The sequence below is a fragment of the Stigmatopora argus genome, chromosome 12 (genome assembly GCF_051989625.1).
Source record: "Stigmatopora argus isolate UIUO_Sarg chromosome 12, RoL_Sarg_1.0, whole genome shotgun sequence".
Classification (NCBI taxonomy): domain Eukaryota; kingdom Metazoa; phylum Chordata; class Actinopteri; order Syngnathiformes; family Syngnathidae; genus Stigmatopora; species Stigmatopora argus.
This window is the reverse complement of record NC_135398.1, coordinates 10,420,109-10,441,165: the sequence shown is the minus strand read 5'-3', so window position 1 is coordinate 10,441,165 and position 21,057 is coordinate 10,420,109. Positions and strand designations below refer to the sequence as shown.

General features: G+C 40.3%; 1 protein-coding gene across 1 annotated transcript; it reads right to left on the bottom strand.

Annotated features, from left to right (window-relative positions):
* Positions 1-1,413: 1,413 nt before the first annotated feature.
* Positions 1,414-12,516, bottom strand: LOC144086082 (uncharacterized). The gene is made up of 5 exons (XM_077615862.1): positions 12,360-12,516; positions 11,888-11,940; positions 9,580-9,760; positions 8,659-8,754; positions 1,414-1,654 (listed from the first exon to the last, which is right to left on the bottom strand). The coding sequence occupies exons 2-5, from the start codon at positions 11,924-11,926 to the stop codon at positions 1,629-1,631; spliced, it is 342 nt and encodes a 113-aa protein (XP_077471988.1). The 5' UTR covers positions 11,927-11,940; positions 12,360-12,516; the 3' UTR covers positions 1,414-1,628.
* Positions 12,517-21,057: the final 8,541 nt, after the last annotated feature.

The window sequence follows — 21,057 nt, the reverse complement described above, 5'->3', positions numbered from 1 at the left end:
TTATTTGCCTGGATTCATTTCCCGTGATATTTAAAGAGAGAGAAAAAAAACTTTCCCTGGCTTTGTCATAAGACCAAGGCATATGCCCTCCCAACCTCCTCATACATCACTCATCATGCAAATGAGAGGGAATGTCACTCCTCAGCAGCAGATGGCCAGGGATGATAACAATGGCTCAACAGACCATTTTCGATGTCTGCGACTTTATCGCTACGGCAACAACACAAATAGACGATATGAAATACTTGTCTGTTAATTTGATCCTCCCCACTCGCTAGCACTGTTCTTCTTCTTCCTGGTAAATGTCTCTACCTGTCAGTCTGTTCCATTTCATTTCAATGTAAAACCCTTGGCTATCTGTGAAAGGGTAACCTGGAAATGATTTGGGGTGATTAACAATGACTGCCGCCTAGCCCGTTATTCAAGTCACCGGGTTTAATTCCTCCCTGTAGGCCATGCTCGCCGTCCCTCGATTAATTAAAAAAAAAGGGTCCTGAGAAATCACAAATGTGCCCCCACCCCCAACTGCCCCTGCTGCAAAAGTGATGTCACCCGTCGTCCTGCTGACTCCTGTTCATACAAGCCCCCGTGGCGGAGAGTAAACAGTGGCAGCGTTTAGCAAACACGGCCAGATTACAATGACAAAAGGCAACCACACTTCTGGGTGGAGCCTGAGGGCAGAAGGGGGAAGAGGGGTGCAAAAACAGGGGGAGGGAGGTTGTGGCTGTTAAAAAAAAAGAGCTCCCCCTTTCCTTTTTACCCAGCTGATGGAAGAGGCCACCCAAACATGCTTATCACCCCTCCCTCGTTGCACGGTTGAATCTCAAGGGAACCAACGTGAGAACACAATATGGAGTCACAATGTATTTCCACTTGTTTTCTCCATGCACCAATACGATTGTTACTTAAAGGTCTGGTGGTTGATCGTCACCTTGTTTAATGGCTCATTTGAAAGTCTAATTCCCAACAGTCTACCAGAACCACACTCAGCTTGGGGCACGCACAAAAGGAGAAAGAGAAGAATACGAGGAGCCGGCATCGTAGGTGAAGCCGCTTCTATCTAAAGCATCTTATCAAACAACAATGTCGCCGTGGGGACGACAACAAGCTTGGATTATTTCCAGTGTCAAGACGACAAATCAACTTGTGTCAACGCCACGCTGACATATTGCGTTGCTAGCAAAATGTAATATTCTTGTTTATGCTCCAAACATCTGTTCACATGTTTGTGGAAAATACGAAAATATAAAATCTCATTGCGATAAAACATGAACTGCTGTTTAGTTGAGCATGTTCCATCCCCTGAGTAAAAAAAAAAAGGAGGCTGATGGAGGAGTGGGTTGGACAAAATTACATGTCAAACAAGGGTGCGCGTTTTTAAAAGTGCTGCCTCGTATTTGTAGAAAGTGTTTGATTGCATTTAGAAAGGTATTACAATGGGTCACATCTGTGTCTAAAAGCTTTTTGCATTCGGCTGCAAATGATGCAAGCCCAGTGAAGTGTCACGGCACCCCGTTGTTTTGGAACGGCATACCTTCCTCGCGCAAACAAAACCTACACAAACACGTCGGCCTCACTTCTTCTAATGCACTGCTGGGTCACCGGGTCGCCGCTGGAACTTCGCTCGCTCACTCACTCCACAGCAAAGCGCACCCTGCAATTTCCACAAAACAATGCGGCTAATGTCATGTGGCAGCCCAAACAAAGAGTACTTAGGGCTATTCAATTGCACGGACGTGGACTCAATCTATATTCGGCGGTGCTTCATCTCAGCCTTTAATGCTCAAGAATGTACCGTTTGTAAATAAAGTTACATCAACAGGATATGATACTTCTTCAGTCCATTATACTTTGTTCTTAATACTGAGTGGTATTCCATTGTCTCACAAAGTACGGACAAATAGGCTTAAGGACAGTTTTTCCCCACAGCCATTAGGACTCTGAACTTGCGGTAGCACGACACACAATCCCTTCTGTGTAATAACTTCGGGGTGAGGTAATATGAAGGATGTTGGGCGGTGATCTGCCTCCTACTGGCTGACTGAAGGTAAGTGAGGAGACAGTGGGAGGTAATCGATCATTTTTTTTCTTTCTTTGTTGGCATCTGCGAGGCAAACTTTTTCTGCAGTCGCCGGGATTTGGTTGCGCTCGAGGGGTAATGCGATGTATCCATCACGGCAAAATGCCAACGAGTCTGAAATTATCACTTATTTGGGCCTTTTGCCGGGAAAGCGCACCTTGTGGAGAAGCAATTTCGTCATACGCAGCTGGGTATGATGACAATTAGGCTTTTGTCGAGTTAATGATGATGACAAAGCCTATGTCCGATTATTATTATTATTAATAATAAAACAAATGTGCAGAAAATGGTGCGCTTTCTCCTTTGTTTTTACATTTCAAAAATTGTGTAAAAAAACAAACTTCCAAACACGTGTCACTACTTTGCGGCCTTTTATATTTCATATTGACTACAGCATAGCCAACAACTGCAAAACCAAAGTGCCAAAGCAAAGTTAATTTTCAGCGCTCACTCAAGTCACACCGCATCCTGCAATCCACCGCAAAACAATGCGACTAATATCATGTGGCAGCCCGTATGCTCAAACAAAGCGTATTTCCACGGCCCCATTGAATTGCGACGAGGTGTACAAAATCTATATTAAACTGTGCTTAATCTCAGCTGTCAATGCTGGCGCTAATGTGACGCAAACGCATCTTCTTGGTGGTCCTGATGCCTCATTGTTGCCACACTTGATGCCGCCTGTTCACTCTACAAAGTGACATAAAAGGAATGAATTAACTCTTGGGGAAGAAAAAAAACAAGCATTTGCATATGCAAATAGACGAAAGCCAACATAAGTACATGTTGTTGATATGGCTGGGGGAAACACACATGCGCAACTATATCTTTATGTTAATGTCAGCGGAAAAGGAGATATTCTTTAGTAGGTTTTTCATGGGGATCACTATCTACACTGCGTCTCACTTAAAAGCAACGATTAGAAGACATCCCTGCCGTCCCCTTTGGGCCCATTCATGTGTGACCGGCAACAAACTCACACACAGTTCATTGCAGATGCTTTGAAGACACCAACACAACATTTCACATCTTTTACAGACAAATGTTTACTATCTAGGGAAGTGACATTTTGCTATGCAGTACAAGCCTAACAGCACTGGGTATAACTTTTTCCCACAGGTGGGGCTGGTTTTATTTTGGAATCCATAAAATTGTTCAAAATAAAGCATGAGGTTGCATTGGGGGCCAGTAATAGGTGTAAATGATCTCCTGATTGAAACAAGAGGGACTGTGTCTCATCAGATTCACAAGATGGCACTGTTATGAGTAGTAAAAATGAATAACGTTGCAAAATGAATGCAGATGGATTCAGCCAATTCAAAAGATCAATGTATAAAACTATTTTACAATATGGCAGTGTTTGACCTGTCTTTAACCGTTTAATTTGAATACAGTAATATAATCGGTTTAAGTTGATCCACACTGATAGTGCTATAATAGTGTTGAAAGTTGTAAATTTTGATGACAATCAAGAAGGAAGTGTGACAGGCACTAAGGTATGTTTGTATATATACTAGATTAATTTTCATCTAAATGAAGCTCCTCGCTCTTGATATTCCATCACTCGTGTCTCTTTAAACTTTCAATTTGAGTTTGGGAAGCTAATGTAACCTGTGTGCGGTCGTATGGTCGCCGGTCTTTTGGTCGCCGGTCTTTTGATCGCCGGTCTTTTGATCGCCGGTCTTTTGGTCGCCCGTTGTTTGGGTCCGGGCGACCAAAAGACCGGCGACCAAAAGACTGGCGACCAAAAGACCGGCGACCAAAAGACCGGCGACAAAACAAGGTAAAACAACATGGTCTACGCATCAATAAAAGCCAACAATGGCCATGAGCAGTTTCACTGAGCCGACGTGTGAGTGTATTATTTAAGAGTTTGTATGTACATGCGTTGTCCCTTTAAGAAGCTACGTCCGTCAGGGTCTTAACAAGTTCTCCAACAACACACAATAAAAGTACGGGAAATTTGGAGCTTTTCTTTAGCCTAATAATTAATAGGGCATTAAGTATGACTAAATAATAATTCACAGTTTGTATTTAGGGAATTTGAGTAACAATTTAAATGGTAATTATCAATAACCTTCCGGGCGACCAAAAGACCGGCGACCAAACGACCGAGTACCAATGTAACCACAGCCATTCACTTTTGGATAACTTTTAAGCCATTTTTCTTCTTGAAGGCCCAGCCTTTTGCCAATTATTAGTTTTTTTTCTACAAAATAAAACAAATGAATGAACATCCACCAGTGATTCCAACGTTTTTTTGCTCAATTCTGTGTGGCAACAAGTGGAAATAGTACTATGTCTTATGACATATATGTCTTTTCTATCAAAAAGTCATAATCGGGTGCTGCTTTGCTTCTGATTTGCCGCTGATAATAAAGAGCATCTTTTATTGGCCTTCACCAATCGGTCTGTGCTGCCCTCAAACGCTCACATGAGACAAATCACCGGCTGAGTGGTCAGTCCACGCCTGGCTTTTGCGGTTCACAGGCCAGCGACTCATTGTCATTGGGCGGCGACACGCACATTCGCGGGAGTCTCTGGGGGTCTCGGCCCATCTTTTTCTACTCGGGCAGGAGCACAATGAAAGCAGACACGTCTCTTAAAGGCCAGATAGCGGCTTAGATGTTGGGCCAAAAAAGCGAGTGGGGGAGACAATGGTAACAGGTGTGTATTAATGTGCGCACGGGTAATGACCTTGGTGGCCGTAATAGTGTGTCTAGACACAAAAGTGATGGGAAGGCATTGCTGTCTGCTGTTCTGTGTGTCCCATGAGTACTTGGAAATTGTGATTGTAATACTAATAAACATGACTGTCATAAATATGGTTAGGCCTGTGGAATGGTAGCGCTAAATGACAAGAAAGGTGGAAAAGGCTGTACAAGAAATGAAACTAAATAAATAGATTGTTTTTATTATTTTCTTTTCGGTCAGGTCAGGTTTACCTGACATTAACATGTTCTTGAATAATTTGAAGAAATATAACTTTGCACAAATCTTCACTCAGTTACTGGGTGGCTAGAAAGTGATTATATACTGCCAGCTTCTCCTAGATTAAAAGGATTGGACGTTTATCGCTGTCCATGGTAGGGAATGAGGTAATGTCTCTGCTATCTTTAGGCAGAGGGAATTGAAATTATAATTCAATGTGACATTTTCACAAAATATAATATGATTAATTTCAGATTACTCACAATTTATTAGGTGCAACATTGAAAGTATAATGGTGGTCTGACCTTATTTGTGAAAAATCGAGCATTCAGTTTATTATATATAGGACTTGTGCTGTTAAGGGTTGCAAACTAAACACGAGTCTGACTGGCAACAGACGTGGAAAAGCCAATCAAAAATAAAATTATTAAGTGTGTGTGTGTGTGCGTATGTGTGTATGTATATATAGCTTGGCATAATATAGAATTTAATATGCTGTACAATAAGGCATATCGACAAATAAGAACATTTGACTCATTTCTAGGTAAATTAATATGTATTCAACTAATAATCACTTTTTTTAGGGTAAGATTAATCAAGGATCAATTACAGCAAACGTGAAAAGAACTTCAAATAAGCAAAAATGACTTACTGAATACATGAGTACACGCGGTGGAAATGATTTGCAATTTTTGTGATTATGTATACAAACAAATGCCCTTTGAGGCAAACAAAGCGACTGATTATAAAGTAAGTTTCTTGCCTTTTTTGAGTGATTAAAATGAGGTGTTCTTTGATTTTGCCTTTGTTTCCATGTTGCCTAACTTTCTGGAAACACAATTGCCATTTGTTTCTAAACAATACTTGCAATCGCGCTTAACCAAATCAAATAATCCCCGTTGTCCTCCTTTGCCCACCATCTGAAATGGCCTCTCATCAAAACAGCACCGTGTGATAACGTCCGCTGCATGTAACGTTTCTGATTGGATATTGTTTTATTTTTTTTCACTGATGGCTCCTGGAGGGTGACCATCTCGTCAGATTTGAATGACAACGGTGGGTTTAATCTTCCAATCTTTTGTCACGACGACATCAATCAACATGACTAATCCACAAACAGAGGGGAAAAAATGCAAAAAAACAAATGTCAAGTATTTAATGGAGTGTCACTAAAGAACCTGGTATTCGGGCCTCTTTGTGAAGACAGATAAGCGTATTCTTCTTTTACATTTTTTAGCCTGGCAACTTTTTAAAACTTGTGCAGATCCGTAGACATTTATACTCCCTGATTTCTCGCATCATCTCTCCAAGATAGTGATAATACGATTTCTCTGTTTCTCTGTTTGTGTACGTGTGTGTGTGTGTGTGTTTTTTTCGCTGTTGAGAAACAAACTGGATTATGAGCAGATCACTACATAAACAGCTTTCTAAAAAGGAGGCAGCTATTTAAAAAAAAGGCTGAAGAAATGCAAAGAGGGATTTAAATTTTAATTTGAATTTATTCCAGCAAGTGAAAGGTTCTTTTGAGAGGGGATTTCAGCAAAGATGACGGTATTTAAAAGTGATAAACAAGCATCTAAAGCGCCGGTGGAAAACATTTTTATGCATCTTTTTCGTGCAGGGGTGGAATTGGGCTGACGGTGGCCACATCCCAAAAAAACAAGAACGGAAAACAAGTAATTGTCGTAATTAAAATGTAAATAAGCGTGATCTGCGGAGATGCCTTCCCTGATTCCCCGTCATAAATTGTGTAATTACCGTTTTTGTCTCGACACACCTTTGCGCCGCCGTAAAAGCGAAAATGTCCTGAGGTGCAAAAGCGTGGACGGCACTTGGCATGCGGTTCCTCGCACTCTGCATGGACGCTTAAGGAAACACTTCACACTCATCACATGCAATTTCAATCTCACTGCAGAAGAACACAAGCAAAGTTGAAAAATTAAACGCCTGGCTTTCCTTAAAGAATCGGAGGCAGGATCTGCGAGTGTGCGATTAACTTGAGCTGTCAGCTATTGTACTCTTGGATTATGTGCATATTGACGTGATGACCACTGAACTTAAAGCATAGACAGAAAGCTGCATGTCACACTAGACAGACAAAGAGTTACATCATTTCGTCGAACGACTAATCCGATCACGGTCGGCGTTTGTGCATTTGCTATCTTCGGAAAATGCCAGCAAATAAAAAAAGGCGCTAAGTAAAGCTATTTTACAAGACTCCCGCACAGGGATGCAGTGCCAATATCGGGATACAATTTCACACAGCAGTCACATAACCTATAAGCAGGCTTAGGCAACAGGGAAAAAAATGGAACACGGCAAAGTGGTCTACTTTCTTCCCCCCAAAAAATAAGACTGAAAACAGCAGTGAACTAATAGCGCAGTAGCATGCGGAGAAGAGTTGTGGAAAAAGCGCTCGCCGATGGTGCACCTGGCATCCGGCGCGCAAGCTTGGCAACACTCCTTCCCCATAATTACAATGAGCACGCAGTAATGCAAGCGAGAGGGGCTGAAATCGGAACGCTGTCCTTCGAGACAGAACGCCGTTTTTTTCCATTTTATTTTAATGGCTAGGCAGAAGAGAGTTCTTCGAAATGCAGATGGTAGGCTTTTGAAGCAGTTTTGTACTAGAAGGTAAAAAAAGGCCTCAAGTGGGAATGCCAAATTGTCAGAAGGCAATACATTTGTCATGTGGATGACATTATAGGCAATGCTGTCATAATTCATATCATGCACACTCGTTAGGAACATCCTTTCAGGGTGCCAAGTCTTCACATTTTATCGTTGTACAGGGTAAACAGAGGGATGTATTATTTGTAGATGGATAGACAGATGCATAACTTATATTGATAATTATTTGCATCAGGAATTGCAGGGAGTAAGAGTCTATCCCAGCTATTTACAAGCAGTAGGTAAGGTACAACCTGAATTGGTCAGCAGACAATTGCAGTGCACAAAGAGACACAATATCATTCATTCACACTCACACTCGGCATACGGACAATGTGGAGTGTTCAATCGGCTAATCAATCTCGCGTGATTTGGGGATGTGGGAAGAAACTGGAATACCTGGAGAAAACCCACACAGGCACGACAAGAACATACAAACTTCACATAGGAAGGCCTGAGCCCAGGGTTGAACCCTTGATCGCATAACTGTCAGTTGGACGTGCTAACTATTTGAGGAAAATGCAGTTTGTAAAAGTTATTGTGTTACTTTCAGTTTGTAGCTATATTTGTTTGGAAGAGGGCTAAAACCATATTAGGTTTTCAAAACAAACAAGTAACAAACTACCCATTCTAAAACCATCTTAGGTTTTCAAAACAAACAAGTAACAAACTACAAGAATGGGGGCCTAGTGTTAACCCACCCCACTTCTAGTTTCGTATAATCCTATTTATTAATATTAAGACAGACAGCAAGTGGGTGGCATTCTCTTGGCCCAGTGGTTTAGTTTCATTTGGGGGTCCAAGATAAGCAGTTATGGAACCCTTTATACTACCACATGAACTCTGCAGTTGGTCAACGCATTGTTGGATGTTTACAAGGTTTAAAGTTGACTCTCTATTCTACTGTGATGAAAACTTTTCTTATAATTAATAATAAAATCCCAATTTACAAAAGACAAAAGAGAACGACTCCTTACCATTAGTCCCTCCGTTGACTTGCACACTGCAAACGTGTTCATTCCAAGTCCTTCGTAACCACGACAGATCGTAGACCGCCGTAAACTGAGCAAGCCCTGTATAGCAGAAATGGCCTGGATTTGTACAGATATTTAGAGAAATACCATGATGTTATGAAATAATCCAGTATAGAGAAAATGTTGGTATCGCAAAAGTAGGCCAAGACTGTCTCCTCTGACAGTTCTGTGCACAGCAGAATGCAATCATTGAATTTGCATTCATGGGTGTTGAAGGCAAATATATGAACCTGTTTACACTGCATGTGTATGTTTTTCCATGATGGACAGTAGGATTTATTCATCCCGCGTCCCTTGGCACCCTCCCAAAAGCTCCTAAAGGCAATCGGGGGAGCCTTTGAATCAACCCACCACTGTGATACAAGAACAGCTATTGCATCAACAACAAATGTTAACAGAGAGGAAAAAGTTTTGCGCTTTTTCCGAGTCGCACAGGAGCCGCATTAGCATGTGAAAAGAATAAACGGGCGCATTCTCAGTTACACACTCTACCTGGCTGCGCACCAGCGTCCTTGTCAGAAGTCCACCCACCGCACTGGCTAACACTGAAAGACCTCCCGGGGACCGCGGTGACCATTCAGTCGCTTGCCTCTTTTTCCCGTGCACCTGTGACTGTTTTTGTGCTTGCTATTTTTTGCTTTGTCTTTTGCTGGCAGCGCGGTATCATCTGAGACACACTTTGCCTCCAAAAGGAATTCTCCTGCCCAACAATGTGGTCTGTTTGTTCTCCGGATGTGGCAGGCCAGAGAGTCAAAACAGCAAAAAAAACAAAACAAGTCGCCTCAGTAATAATTAAAATTGCCTCAAGACAAAATAAGCTCGGGGACGTAGCGATACGAACGGGGCGGTGAGGAGGTACGCTACTTTTATCTGCTGTTTTCTTGCCGACTTGAGGGTCCTCGCAGGTGCTCCTGGACGGCTTCTCATCATCGCTCTCTTCGGAGGGCTCATCCGGCTTCTCCACGGTCCTGGACCTTAGAGAGCCGCTTTCCCATTTTCCAAAGGACTTTGCCACAATCGCTTTGTCCGCTCCTTTCATTGTTTTCTGTAGAACACATTTACAGCATGACTTCCCAGGTTTATCCCCCTTGTGAGCCATCTGCCCCCTCTTTTGGCTCCCGCTAAAACCTGGGCTCATCTTTCCCAAAACCAAAGAAAGACTGGGCAGAAACTGTGCAAATTAAGCCAGTTTCTCATCAGAGTCCTACTTTCACATGATGAACTTTTCCCAAGAATTTGATACATTTCTGCCGGGTGTCAGTAGGAAACACTAATTCTAGGTGTTGAAAAATCAAGAAACTCATATTTCGTCAGTTACACTACAAACTGAAAGCTGGATTTACAAAATAAGGCATGGTTGTTCAAAACGGTCCTCACAGGCCACAGTGGGTGCAGGTTTTCGTTCCAACTGATGAAGCGGATACATTTTAACCAGAATTGGGTGTTAAACGTGTAATCAGTTGATTGCAGTCAGGGGCTACTTGTTTCAGAAAAAAAAACTCATTGGTTAAACTGTCCATACTGGTTCAGTTAGAACAAAAATCTGCATCCGCTGCGGCCCTTTGTGGAATAGTTGAGACACCCCTGCACTTGGGCTGGGGGGTCTTATGTTTGACAACGTAACACAAATTCATGGCAAAGTACTGTCATTTTCAGGAAATACATGTACCAACATTTGTATGTCTCATCTCATCTCATTTTCTGAACCACTTTATCCTAATTAGGGTCGCGGAGGGTGCTGGAGCCTATCCCAGCTGACTTCAAGCCAGAGGCGGGGGACACCCTGAATCGGTGGCCAGCCGAAGCGCAGCTCACGAGGAGACGGACAAGCATTCACGCTCAAACTCATACCTAGGGGCAATTTAGAGTGTCCAATTAGCCTACCATGCATGTCTTTGGAATGTGGGAGGAAACTGGAGTACCCGGAGAATACCCATGCAGGCCCGGGGAGAAAATGCAAACTCCACACAGGTGGACCGACCTGGATCATTTGGATGTAAAGAAAATAAAATAATAAAATTTAAAAAGTGTCATGTATCCTTATAGAAATAGTTAGTTGATCATTACGAATGAATTTGTCAGTAACAGTGGATCTGTTGTACAATGCTTCCAACCGGCAAGATTCAAATATGTGACTTGTTTCGACAACATTTTCAAACACACAAAATAGACACCTACAGATGAAACAGCAATGATTCAAACACTGTCAAGTCCTGACTGTCCAAAAAGTGCTTTTGAATTGGTGAATTTGACAATTATCTAATGCAATCCGAGTCAGAATTGAACTCTCCATTGGCAATGTGAATGCCCCGCTTAAGGGAGAATTGGGGCATTGTGTGCATATGCATTCTCTGAAGCATTCCAGAAACTATTCTGATTGCCCTGGCATCTGTTTTTAAAGAACATTTCAACATTGTTTTATGGGGGAGTATAGAACTAAAAACAATACAAAAACATCTGTAAACAGAAGCTGGAAACATGGCAGAAAAACAAACACATTTTCACATTTAATCCAACGTAAAGGAAAATAAAAATAGCACATTATGCCCTAATTGAGCGCGGTACAGTCCACAAATACTATTACAAGGCCGATCAGGATTAACAGCGGAACGTACCTAGTTATCTATTTCCGAGTGCCAAGACTGCTTGCAGTGGGCAACTACATTTCAAAAGCTGGCAAATCCAGTTGTCTCCTAAATACAGAAAGTACTTAAATCCAAAGCGAACAGAAGAAAAAGACGGATAAAGGGTGCTCTGCATATCACCGAAAAGCTTGTGCACTTTTCAGAATCACTGGCTAGGTTAAACAAATATGCTAAGTCGAGATCAAAACAATCCTTTGATCTGCAGCCTAGTTTCCAGAGGAATGGCTTGGCTCTTGTTGGAAATAACTTGTATAAATCTATATACTATTTGCCTCCAGGTAATATAAAAAGTGCCAGGGATTCATGGGCAAACCTCGTGGTTAGGAAATAGATCAGATAAAACCATATGAATATTTCAACGGCGTCGCTCTCTGGCATTTTGTTGCACACTTTCGAACCCCGTGTGATCATTGTACTTGTTTGGAATCAAACCAGTGACAACTATCTGATTCAACACACACACATATATACACACACACACACGTGAGTCCAACACTTTATAGCCTGTGCAAGCGGAGCGTTCTTACCTTCAGCGCGCCATTCGGCTGGAATACAGTGAGCAACATTGTCCCACACTTTCCTACAAAAAAAGAGGGCTCGAAGAATCAGAATGCAGAAGCAACTTGCTGACTAACTTTGCCCTCTGTTTTGGTGGCGCACACAAAGCAAAACGCTGTCCATTCAAAACAGACAGCATAACTCTTTTCACAGAGACAGGAGGGGGTGTTTGAGGGGGGGCCGGGAACAATGTGCCATGTGCCCGGCTTCAGTCACTTTGCAGGCAGGCCTGAACGGTGAGGGCCACATGGGGCCGGGACCGACTGACACCAAGCCGCCAACTAACAGAACTACTTTTGTCCGGACTGAACTCCTCGGGACACTTTTTTTGTTGTTGTCTTCATTCAATTCCGTTTCTAACAACATATTTGCATTCTTTAATTCATTCATGATCACCATAGTAGTTCAAATTTCTTTAAAAAAAGAAAAAAAAAGACTTACCTTAGGATGATGCAAGAGGGACATTTCTTTAGGTTCTCCAAAATGTGGTGTTTCACTTAAGAATTGAACCTTAAAACAAAGTTGTTGATTTGTCTTTAGTAGTGTGAGCATATGGAATAAGAAACACATCAAGTCTAAGTGTTGAAGGGGGTTAAGGATTTCTTCTTTTTTTGTAAAATCTTTTATCCGAACTAAAGTATTCATCTTAAATCTGGTCTTTTTTTTACAATATGTACACTTTGTATGGCGCAACGTAGCGATGATTTAACGATGTCGCAGAAAAGCAAAAAAAATTGTGAGGGAACAGAATGTACCATATTCTTGACCCGTCTGCCTCAGATGTGTGCTGTATATGGAAGTGAATGCTGGACGTGAATGGTGTCATCCGCCGTGTCAACGCGCTACATGGCAGTCGCTGTAGTGGAGCGGTGCGAGCGGCACATATGCATTACGGGAGAAAATTGTGAAATGACAGATTCCGGGTGTGATACTGAGGGAATGACTAACTAAATAGGAGGGGCGCTCCAGGCTGTTAAGCTTTTGAAAAAGCAGTTTGCACATTACTTTATCTTGTCAATCAGATTCCTGGAAGGGAAGAGGTGACTGATAACTTGAATTAATTATTTTCTTTGCATGCATGTGTTAATTCATGTTAATTTATGTCCCTTACAGGCCCAAGCCAGAATATCCCGAGTAAAGCGCCACCTCTGGCACCCAGATCACCACGCCACTTGCTTTGCATATATTTATATCCAATGAAAGACTTTTTTTTTAATCCTGTTGGAACAAGAACTGACTGCCAAATTTGATTTTTAAATGTACTTTTTAAGCTCTGCTTCTTTCACCATTCAACTGAAGCATGGAGCAGTGTTTACCGCGATGATTGGATTTACAAGTTGAAAATTACATTCTCTTAAATAATAAAAATTTAAATAACACACAGCCCAACTTGTAACAATGCTCATGTCATTTGGAAAGCACACCTGGGTTGTTTGAAAGGATGTCACAAAAATGTATTAAAATAAAGGTCACAAAATTAGCTGATTTTCAACATTTGTCAATGACTTTTACCGTGACAAAAATGAGTTGGAGGGTTGATCTCCACTTGGATGTTCTGTATCAACAGAAATGACAAGGAATGATGCATCATTCAAACGTTCTTCCTGAAATAAAAAATCATATTTGTCAAAAATTCACTATGTGTTTTTCAAGTTTATTATTGTGAGTGCTGACGTCCAGTCTAAGGTATAGTCTGCCTTTCGCCCAAATTCGGCTGGGATAGGCTCCAGAAATCCCCGCAACCCTTTCAAAGACTCGCGGTATGAAAGATGAATGAACAAATGAAATTATTATTATCACATTATTTAACCATTATTATTAACCATTTATAAATTTTTCAAATGATTAAAAACATACAAATATTTAGAACTACGCAAGAGGTCAGTATTAAAACACCCTTTTAAACATTGCACCCATTACTCTGTGTCAACCAGGTGATATTTGGAAATTTTCTATTATTTGTAACTTGTGTTAAAAGGTTAGAAGTAGAAAATACACCAACGTTTAAATCATTCAATGGATTCAAAACACATTATTTGTTAAATCTGCAAGTGAGTAAAATATTTTTTCATTTTTTTCAACGAGAACAGTTGTTTATTTACTGACATTTTCTTTATCTTAAAAAAATGCAATGTTGTAAATGACACAATTTAGGCATATACCTTGGGATGATCAATGAAGGCACTGGTCCAAATTCTGATTTGGCAGGCAATATTCTAGCTCTGCGCATTGTCTGGTTCATACATGTGGGTTCAGCTAACATAACAAAAATGGCATTTATCTCCAATGGTAATTATTTTTCAAATTGCAAAGACAAAGGATGATTACTGTATTTTCCGGACTATAACATGCACTTTTTCATCATTTAGCTGGACCTGTGACTTATGTCTTTTTTCCCACTATGGCCAGCAACAGTTTATGTTGTTTTTTAGGCTAAAATTATTTTAAAAAATGGTAATATGTTGCATTAACAGGTCTGTTGTTCCCTATTTTGGTATCAATTTAACATATTATGCATAAGTTGTACTCCAGTATGATTTATATATTTGTTCCCTTTTTCATTGTGCATTCTTTGGATAGTGCGACTTATACTCAGGTGTGACTTATAGTTAAAAAAAATACGGTATCACTGTTCTGGTAGACAAAAATAGCTACATAATGCAAGTGCATCTTTAAAACATGAAATATTATTCATTTCAGTAGTTCAATTGAAAAAAAATAGCTTCATATATATACTCAGTGAAAAATGGCCATACTGTAAATGCCATTAAATTCATGGGACGAATGAACAATGTAATTTAAAATTATTTAAATCTGTAATCCTTTGAAACACACCGACACCATGCATGGTATCTCTAAAATGTGTTTTTATCTGAATAATTTCATTTTTACAAAAATTGGAAATATATTCATCAGGCTTTTTCTCACGGACACATCTCAAACGGCGGCGATTCCTCGCATAACTCAGATCGCACTTGCAAGAATTGCCGAACTGAGCAATCGGCGTTAAACACTTTGACAAATCCAACTTCCCCCGGCGATGGTGGATGAGAGGAGCGACATTTGTGTGATGAGCAGAGAAACAGCAAGAAGTTCTAACAAGGAAAAGCCTGCCAGGTGGCGAACTGGCTGCACCAACAGAACGCACAATCTGTCTGCTTCTCCTTCCAAACCATTGACAGCTGCCATCACCAGCCTCACACACTCGCACTCAGTGGCTCCTCAGCTCGCGGCCCATCCCTCTTTAGTGTTTCCTGCTAACCTCAGATACAGGGTCACCTGGCCTCCTTAGTTGCCCGTCTGTGGGGTCCTGCTGGCCCCCTGGAGACCTGCCTGTGTGGGCAAAGCGCGGCTAACAAAGGTCTGGCCAAGCTCGTCTAACACGCCAACCAAAGGGGGTATCCCTTGACCCTTTGCTTTTTCCTAGACAACACATCCAATGTATTAGAGCAAGGTATTACAAATGAGCTAACTGCTTTTTGATCCTTTTTGATCGCTTTTTATCTTCAGGTTGTCGCCAGATGGAGTCGCATCCCAATTCTTTGCATCTCAATTGGAAGCGTACGATCGGAGCTAAGAGCACGTCCAGTGTACACAATCACAATTCAACTCTTCAGTACAAGTGGAGGAGAATAGCGCTGAGGGTCTCAGTTACTTAGAAGTGGAGGGAATGTGCTGTAGTTCCACTCCTAAAACATTCTTTTTTTAAGTTAAAACAACTTTTATAGGGGATGTTTTTGGTGCGAGGGTAAAATTTTCACGATTGATTTTGGGACCACTTGATTTAAGGAGTCAAAAATGATTAGCAACTCTATATTTTTTTTATTACTATACTACTGTGTCTATAGAAACAATGTTTCATGTTTTTGTCAGAGATATCTGATAATTGATAGTATATAGCACATGTGTCAAAGTGGCAGCCCGGGGGCCAAATCTGGGCCCTGGTATATAGTATACAGTTCAGTATGAGTGTTCATGTTCATTTTCAATGTTTGCTGATATTTGTGGCTGACGGATGTAAGGACTACTGCTTCTGTGTACTGATCATTATTATTTTAGCGATAATCTGGGTATTGTTTTAGTGTCATTCAAAGCATCGATGTAGATATGCAAGATAAAAAAGTGACATCTGACATATGCACACTTAAAGGGAATTAGGTATTAAATGCATCCTAGATTTCACCTGGCCCAAGGGATCGTTTCTTTCACATAGACTGACAGAGATCCTTACAGTTTTAGTCTTTTCAGCCACCGAGCAAAGCCAATTGCACAGAGGCTAAACGAAAAAGAGAGTTGCCCAAACGTAGCATTGCAACTGGGCTAAAAATAAAACCTGGCAAAGTTATTCTGATCCCTTATTGGTCCCATAGTTTGATTTCACATTTAGCATTTGCATTCCCCTCCGTGTAAACATTTCATTCTTCCCCCTTGCTGCAGCACAATGAGACTTGAGTGACTTTGGCAGCAGATTTTTGGATCGCTGCTCCCGAATCCACCAGTGTATGTTATCAGCAGGTAAACAAGCTTTCCAACAAAGCCATAATGGCGCGGCAAGCGGGCATAAAGAGGCTCATCTCAAAAAGCTATACAAGCCATCAAAGCTTGTGTCATTTGCTCGACTCCATCCATGCTGCAGCTGCAAAAAAAAATAAAAAATCGCCCGCCTATTTCCAGACACTTCACAACTATTTGTATCGATTATAGACTTGTCACCATAAGCCGGCAGATTACAAAAACAAGACAAGGCTGTTTTTAATGTTTGCTTTTGTTTCGCAGCAGGGAATCAAAAATGGTGCCACGCGCTACATTAACACGATTTGCGCAACAAGCTATTTGAATAATTATTTCCACACTTGTATCTATATTTGGATGGATTACCCATGCAATTCAAGTTAATGGGGAAAGAATGTACTACTTGAAACAGGAGCTATGTACTGGGAGGAAACTTTCATATAATACAACACCACAACAAATATTAATCTGCCTCAATTTAAATTGAACTTTAACTAATTTAAAAAAAAACTATATATATATATATATATATATATATATATATATATATATATATATATATAAATAAATATATATATATATATATAGGTTAAATTATCACACATTTTACAATGGTTAAATGCTGCCTAAAAATCTCACAGCAATGTCAATTTCTGTGAAATAATGTTATGTTCTAGTGAACATGATCATATTTATAATAGAGGGGAACATAACACTTTCTGCTTCAATGATTGACATTCAAGAGCAAGAGCAATACAATTCAGTCGACTCACAATAACAACATCCAGGAAGGTTAAATTAATTTGCTTGGCATCTGATACTTTGACGTATTTTGAGAGTTTCATAAATTAAAAAAAGAACATTAGTGTCCTGAACTGCCACATTAGGTATTTTCTTTTTCTTTTGGTCTCGAAAAATGTTTAAACTTTACTTTAAATTTCAATGATAGTCTTATAACAGGTAAACTGCAATGCTTAAACAAAATAAAACCAAAAGGGTGAATTATTAGCTTTTAAATGTGTCGTTTTAATGACTGCCATGTTAAACTATCACTTTTTGGCCCAATTTCAGCAATGGACTTCTAATAATCAAATGTATGCAGTTTCATTTTCCATATGTTGAAAATATTTAGAAAAAAAGTCCTCAAAATTTAACTTTAATCCCACCGAAAGCTCCCCTTTTCATCTCGTTAGGCACCCTTGATGCTCGTCGCCAAAGTTTTCTGCAAATTTGCCTTTTGGGTATAGCTCAAACCTACGCATTTTTTCCCTTTGCGCAGGAGCCTCAAAAGCTCCCCTTTCACACCGCTAATTAGCCATAAAACGCAGCCATCACTTGGTGACAATTTCCAATCCCGAACCGATAAATGTGTTGAAATTTCAAATGCATGCGGATGCGTGTGTTACTAATAGCGATTATGTGGGTTGAGGAAAGAGAAAGGAAAAAAAAAAGTCAAATAGGCTTGCAGTCCTATTTCACCAACATTTCATCACACGTTTAATCTGTCCCTGTCTAAGATTTCCTCCTCAACCTGTAGTCGAGGCACAATAGCGGATGAGATTATGAAGCATGTCTGTTTGATCATCATTGTGTTGAGGTGAACTTCTTCACTTGACAGCAGATATATAACCTAATCTCTCACTCTCTCTCCCTGGCAATGAATAGGGCGGAAATTTGATGGCATTAAGTCAATTTCCTCCTTGCTGTGCACTTTCAGCCTTAATTCCCCTTGGCTCTTCTTTCCAAAGGCTGGCATCCATTTAGATTTCAAAAATATAAAAAATGTTACGTGAAAGCTTGCCTATTCATTTCCATTGAACTGTCATTTGAAGTTCACGCATACATTTCCCCCCCACCCCCTCGCCAAACAATGCTTGTTTATTTACAGCTTCGTCTATCTCGCCGCATGTCAGGGAATCAAATAAAACTTGTCTATTATCTGCTAACGGCGGATGATGCGCGCGACAAAAGGCCGAGATTTGACATCATTTATGAATCACCACCGACATCGTCTTGATATTTCACGTGTGCTCATCTAAACCTTTTAATGTTTGCAGCCTGCCTGTTGACATGGGGAGAAAAGGCATTGTGGCGTTTTTTTGGATGGCAGCCGAGGCCCATTTTAAGCTGTATTAACAGACCTGCCCTGATAAAATAGCAAATAGAGGGCTGATTACACGCTTTTTAAAGAAGTTGACTATTTCATATCTATTCTACAGACAGAAGAGCTGAATCAAATGACAGCAATAAATAAGCGGCATGTATCAAGTCTGACAATTTGACAATATGGTAATTATCCATTGTGCGTGTAGTTTTCCTATTTAGTGAGTCCATCTCTATTGAAAACTGCTATTAGAACAAAAATAATAGTAAGTCAAAAATGGGAACAATTTGTAAATAAAATGTTAAAACAATTCAAGTTTTGTTATATCGGCTTTTTGTTTTGTTAATCCCGAATAAAAATTGCAATTAATTTGGAAAAGGATGACTTTTCTTTTACATTTAAGCCAAAAAAATAGTTTGGGATATAAACACTACAATGCTTATAGATTTCTCTTCACTTCTATTTAACTTGTAAGAATACTTTAATGCAAACATTTTGAAGATTTTTCTTTTGGTGTTAGGATAAAATGTGGGATTAAAAAAATCAAGGTTGCAATGAATTATTTTCAAATGTACAGGGCACTTCATTAGTCATTGCAAGTGTAGTTTAATAAGTGTCAAGCTCGTATAATACCTTCACTACTACTACAATTTTTTAAAGAACCATTTCACCACTTGATACACAGTCTGTTCTGATCTTAATATGGCGGTACTTCCGGTTTATCCCCTCAGAGGTCGAACGTCATCAATATTTTATTAATCCCATCATTTTGCATTCCTCTTTTCCTTACTAGCACCACATGCAAAATGGAGCCTATCCCGAGTCAGACCCAGAAACGTTCGCCAGCCAATCACGGGGCATGAGTTCACACTCCCATTCGCAAATAAAAACAATGAACCTAACTAACATGGCTGAGTATGGGGAGGTAACAAGAGCATCTTGAGGGCTTTTGCTTGTTTTAATCAAATGTTACTGTTTGCAGTTATGTGAATGGGTATGTAGTATTTTTTTCCATTTAAATTTATTATATAAGTTACTAGTTTTAATAACCATTACCGTATTTTCACGATTATATGGCACACTGAAGTCTTAAATTGTCTCCAAAATAGACAGGGCGCCTTATAATCCAGTGTGCTTTATATATGGAAAAAAAAAATCAAATGTGTCATTCATTGAGGGTGCGCCTTATAATGCGGTGCGCCTTATAGTCGTGAAAATACAGTATTTATTTTTTCTTGACAATGCACTATTATGTCAATTTTTAAATACTGAATGTTGTTATTCAGCTATATATTCGTCCACGGATGTACCAAGTATCCATTTTATTGTTTTTTTATTTTTTATTTAGCTATTTAAATCAGTTACAATGAAACTAGAATGGTGACCACTGTGGTGTCCAGTCCATTGTAATGTGTAGCCAATTAAAAGCTGGCCTGCGCCAAAGAGGGGTCGTCAAGGGTTCGCAGAGAGAAGTTTGACAGCCATTCAAAGGTTTCAGTGGAAACGGGCTCACATGGCAACGTGACACTCCCAGCAGCACCGCGCTCAGCAGGGGGTTGTAAACATTTACACTAAGAGCCTGTCCAGTGCACATGCTTGGCGCTTGCCAGCCACCTCGGTATCGAATGTTGTGTTGCATATTTTGTCATTCAGGCCTGTCCCGAAAATTGTAGGAATCACACCATCAATTTATGAAGGAGCCATCCAAAATGTGACAAGGGGCTTATGTTGAGCGGAGGAAATAGAGCTAAACATTGTTAAAACACCCCGAGACCCACATGGTAAGGGAGTGCTCGGCGGCGAGCTGCGATGCACCCCGCTGTGAACTGGGAAAGTGATGTTGGTGGGCTCGCGTCTCCATGAGGGCCGCGGTGTTCCCGGGCCCCCCTATTTGAATCCTTTTTCAAGTCTGTTGCCTGCAGCCGTGTGCCAACTGCAACGCTTCCTCAAAAGGGGAATTAAATAAATGTGCTATATAGTGAGCCGAATTCCCACGACTCTTTTTAAAAGTGTAATTAAAGAAAAGTAAACTTCAGTTGTGAATTTTAGTGAAAGATGAGTTTGCCTAAAATAAACAAAGGAGGGAGAAAAACTCTTTCTCTTGTTTGAACTGCTGAAGTTAATTTGCATTGTTTAAGTGAAAGCCGAACAGGTGGTTTATGTGCATCCGACGGCAAAAAAAAATGGTCATTAATCTACAATGCCATTAAAAAGTGTTTGACTCTTTTATTTATTTATTTTTAGTTATCGCCCTCTTGAAACTATTAACAGTTTGTGCCACTATTGGCAGCAATCGGTAAACTCAACCGTTTGTGATGAGTCAGTCACATTGTAGTAGAGGAATTCTACCCAACTTTTTTTTTTGTAAAAAAAAAAGGGTTCTCTAGAATTAACTGCTTGTTTATGGTCACACCTGAGCATCCCCATACACGCTTGCCGAAAAAAAATATCTGCAAGTGTCTAATCCGAGGTGCCTACCGTTTAAAGTTCAATGCGTGCAAAAATATAAATGTACTGCAAGAG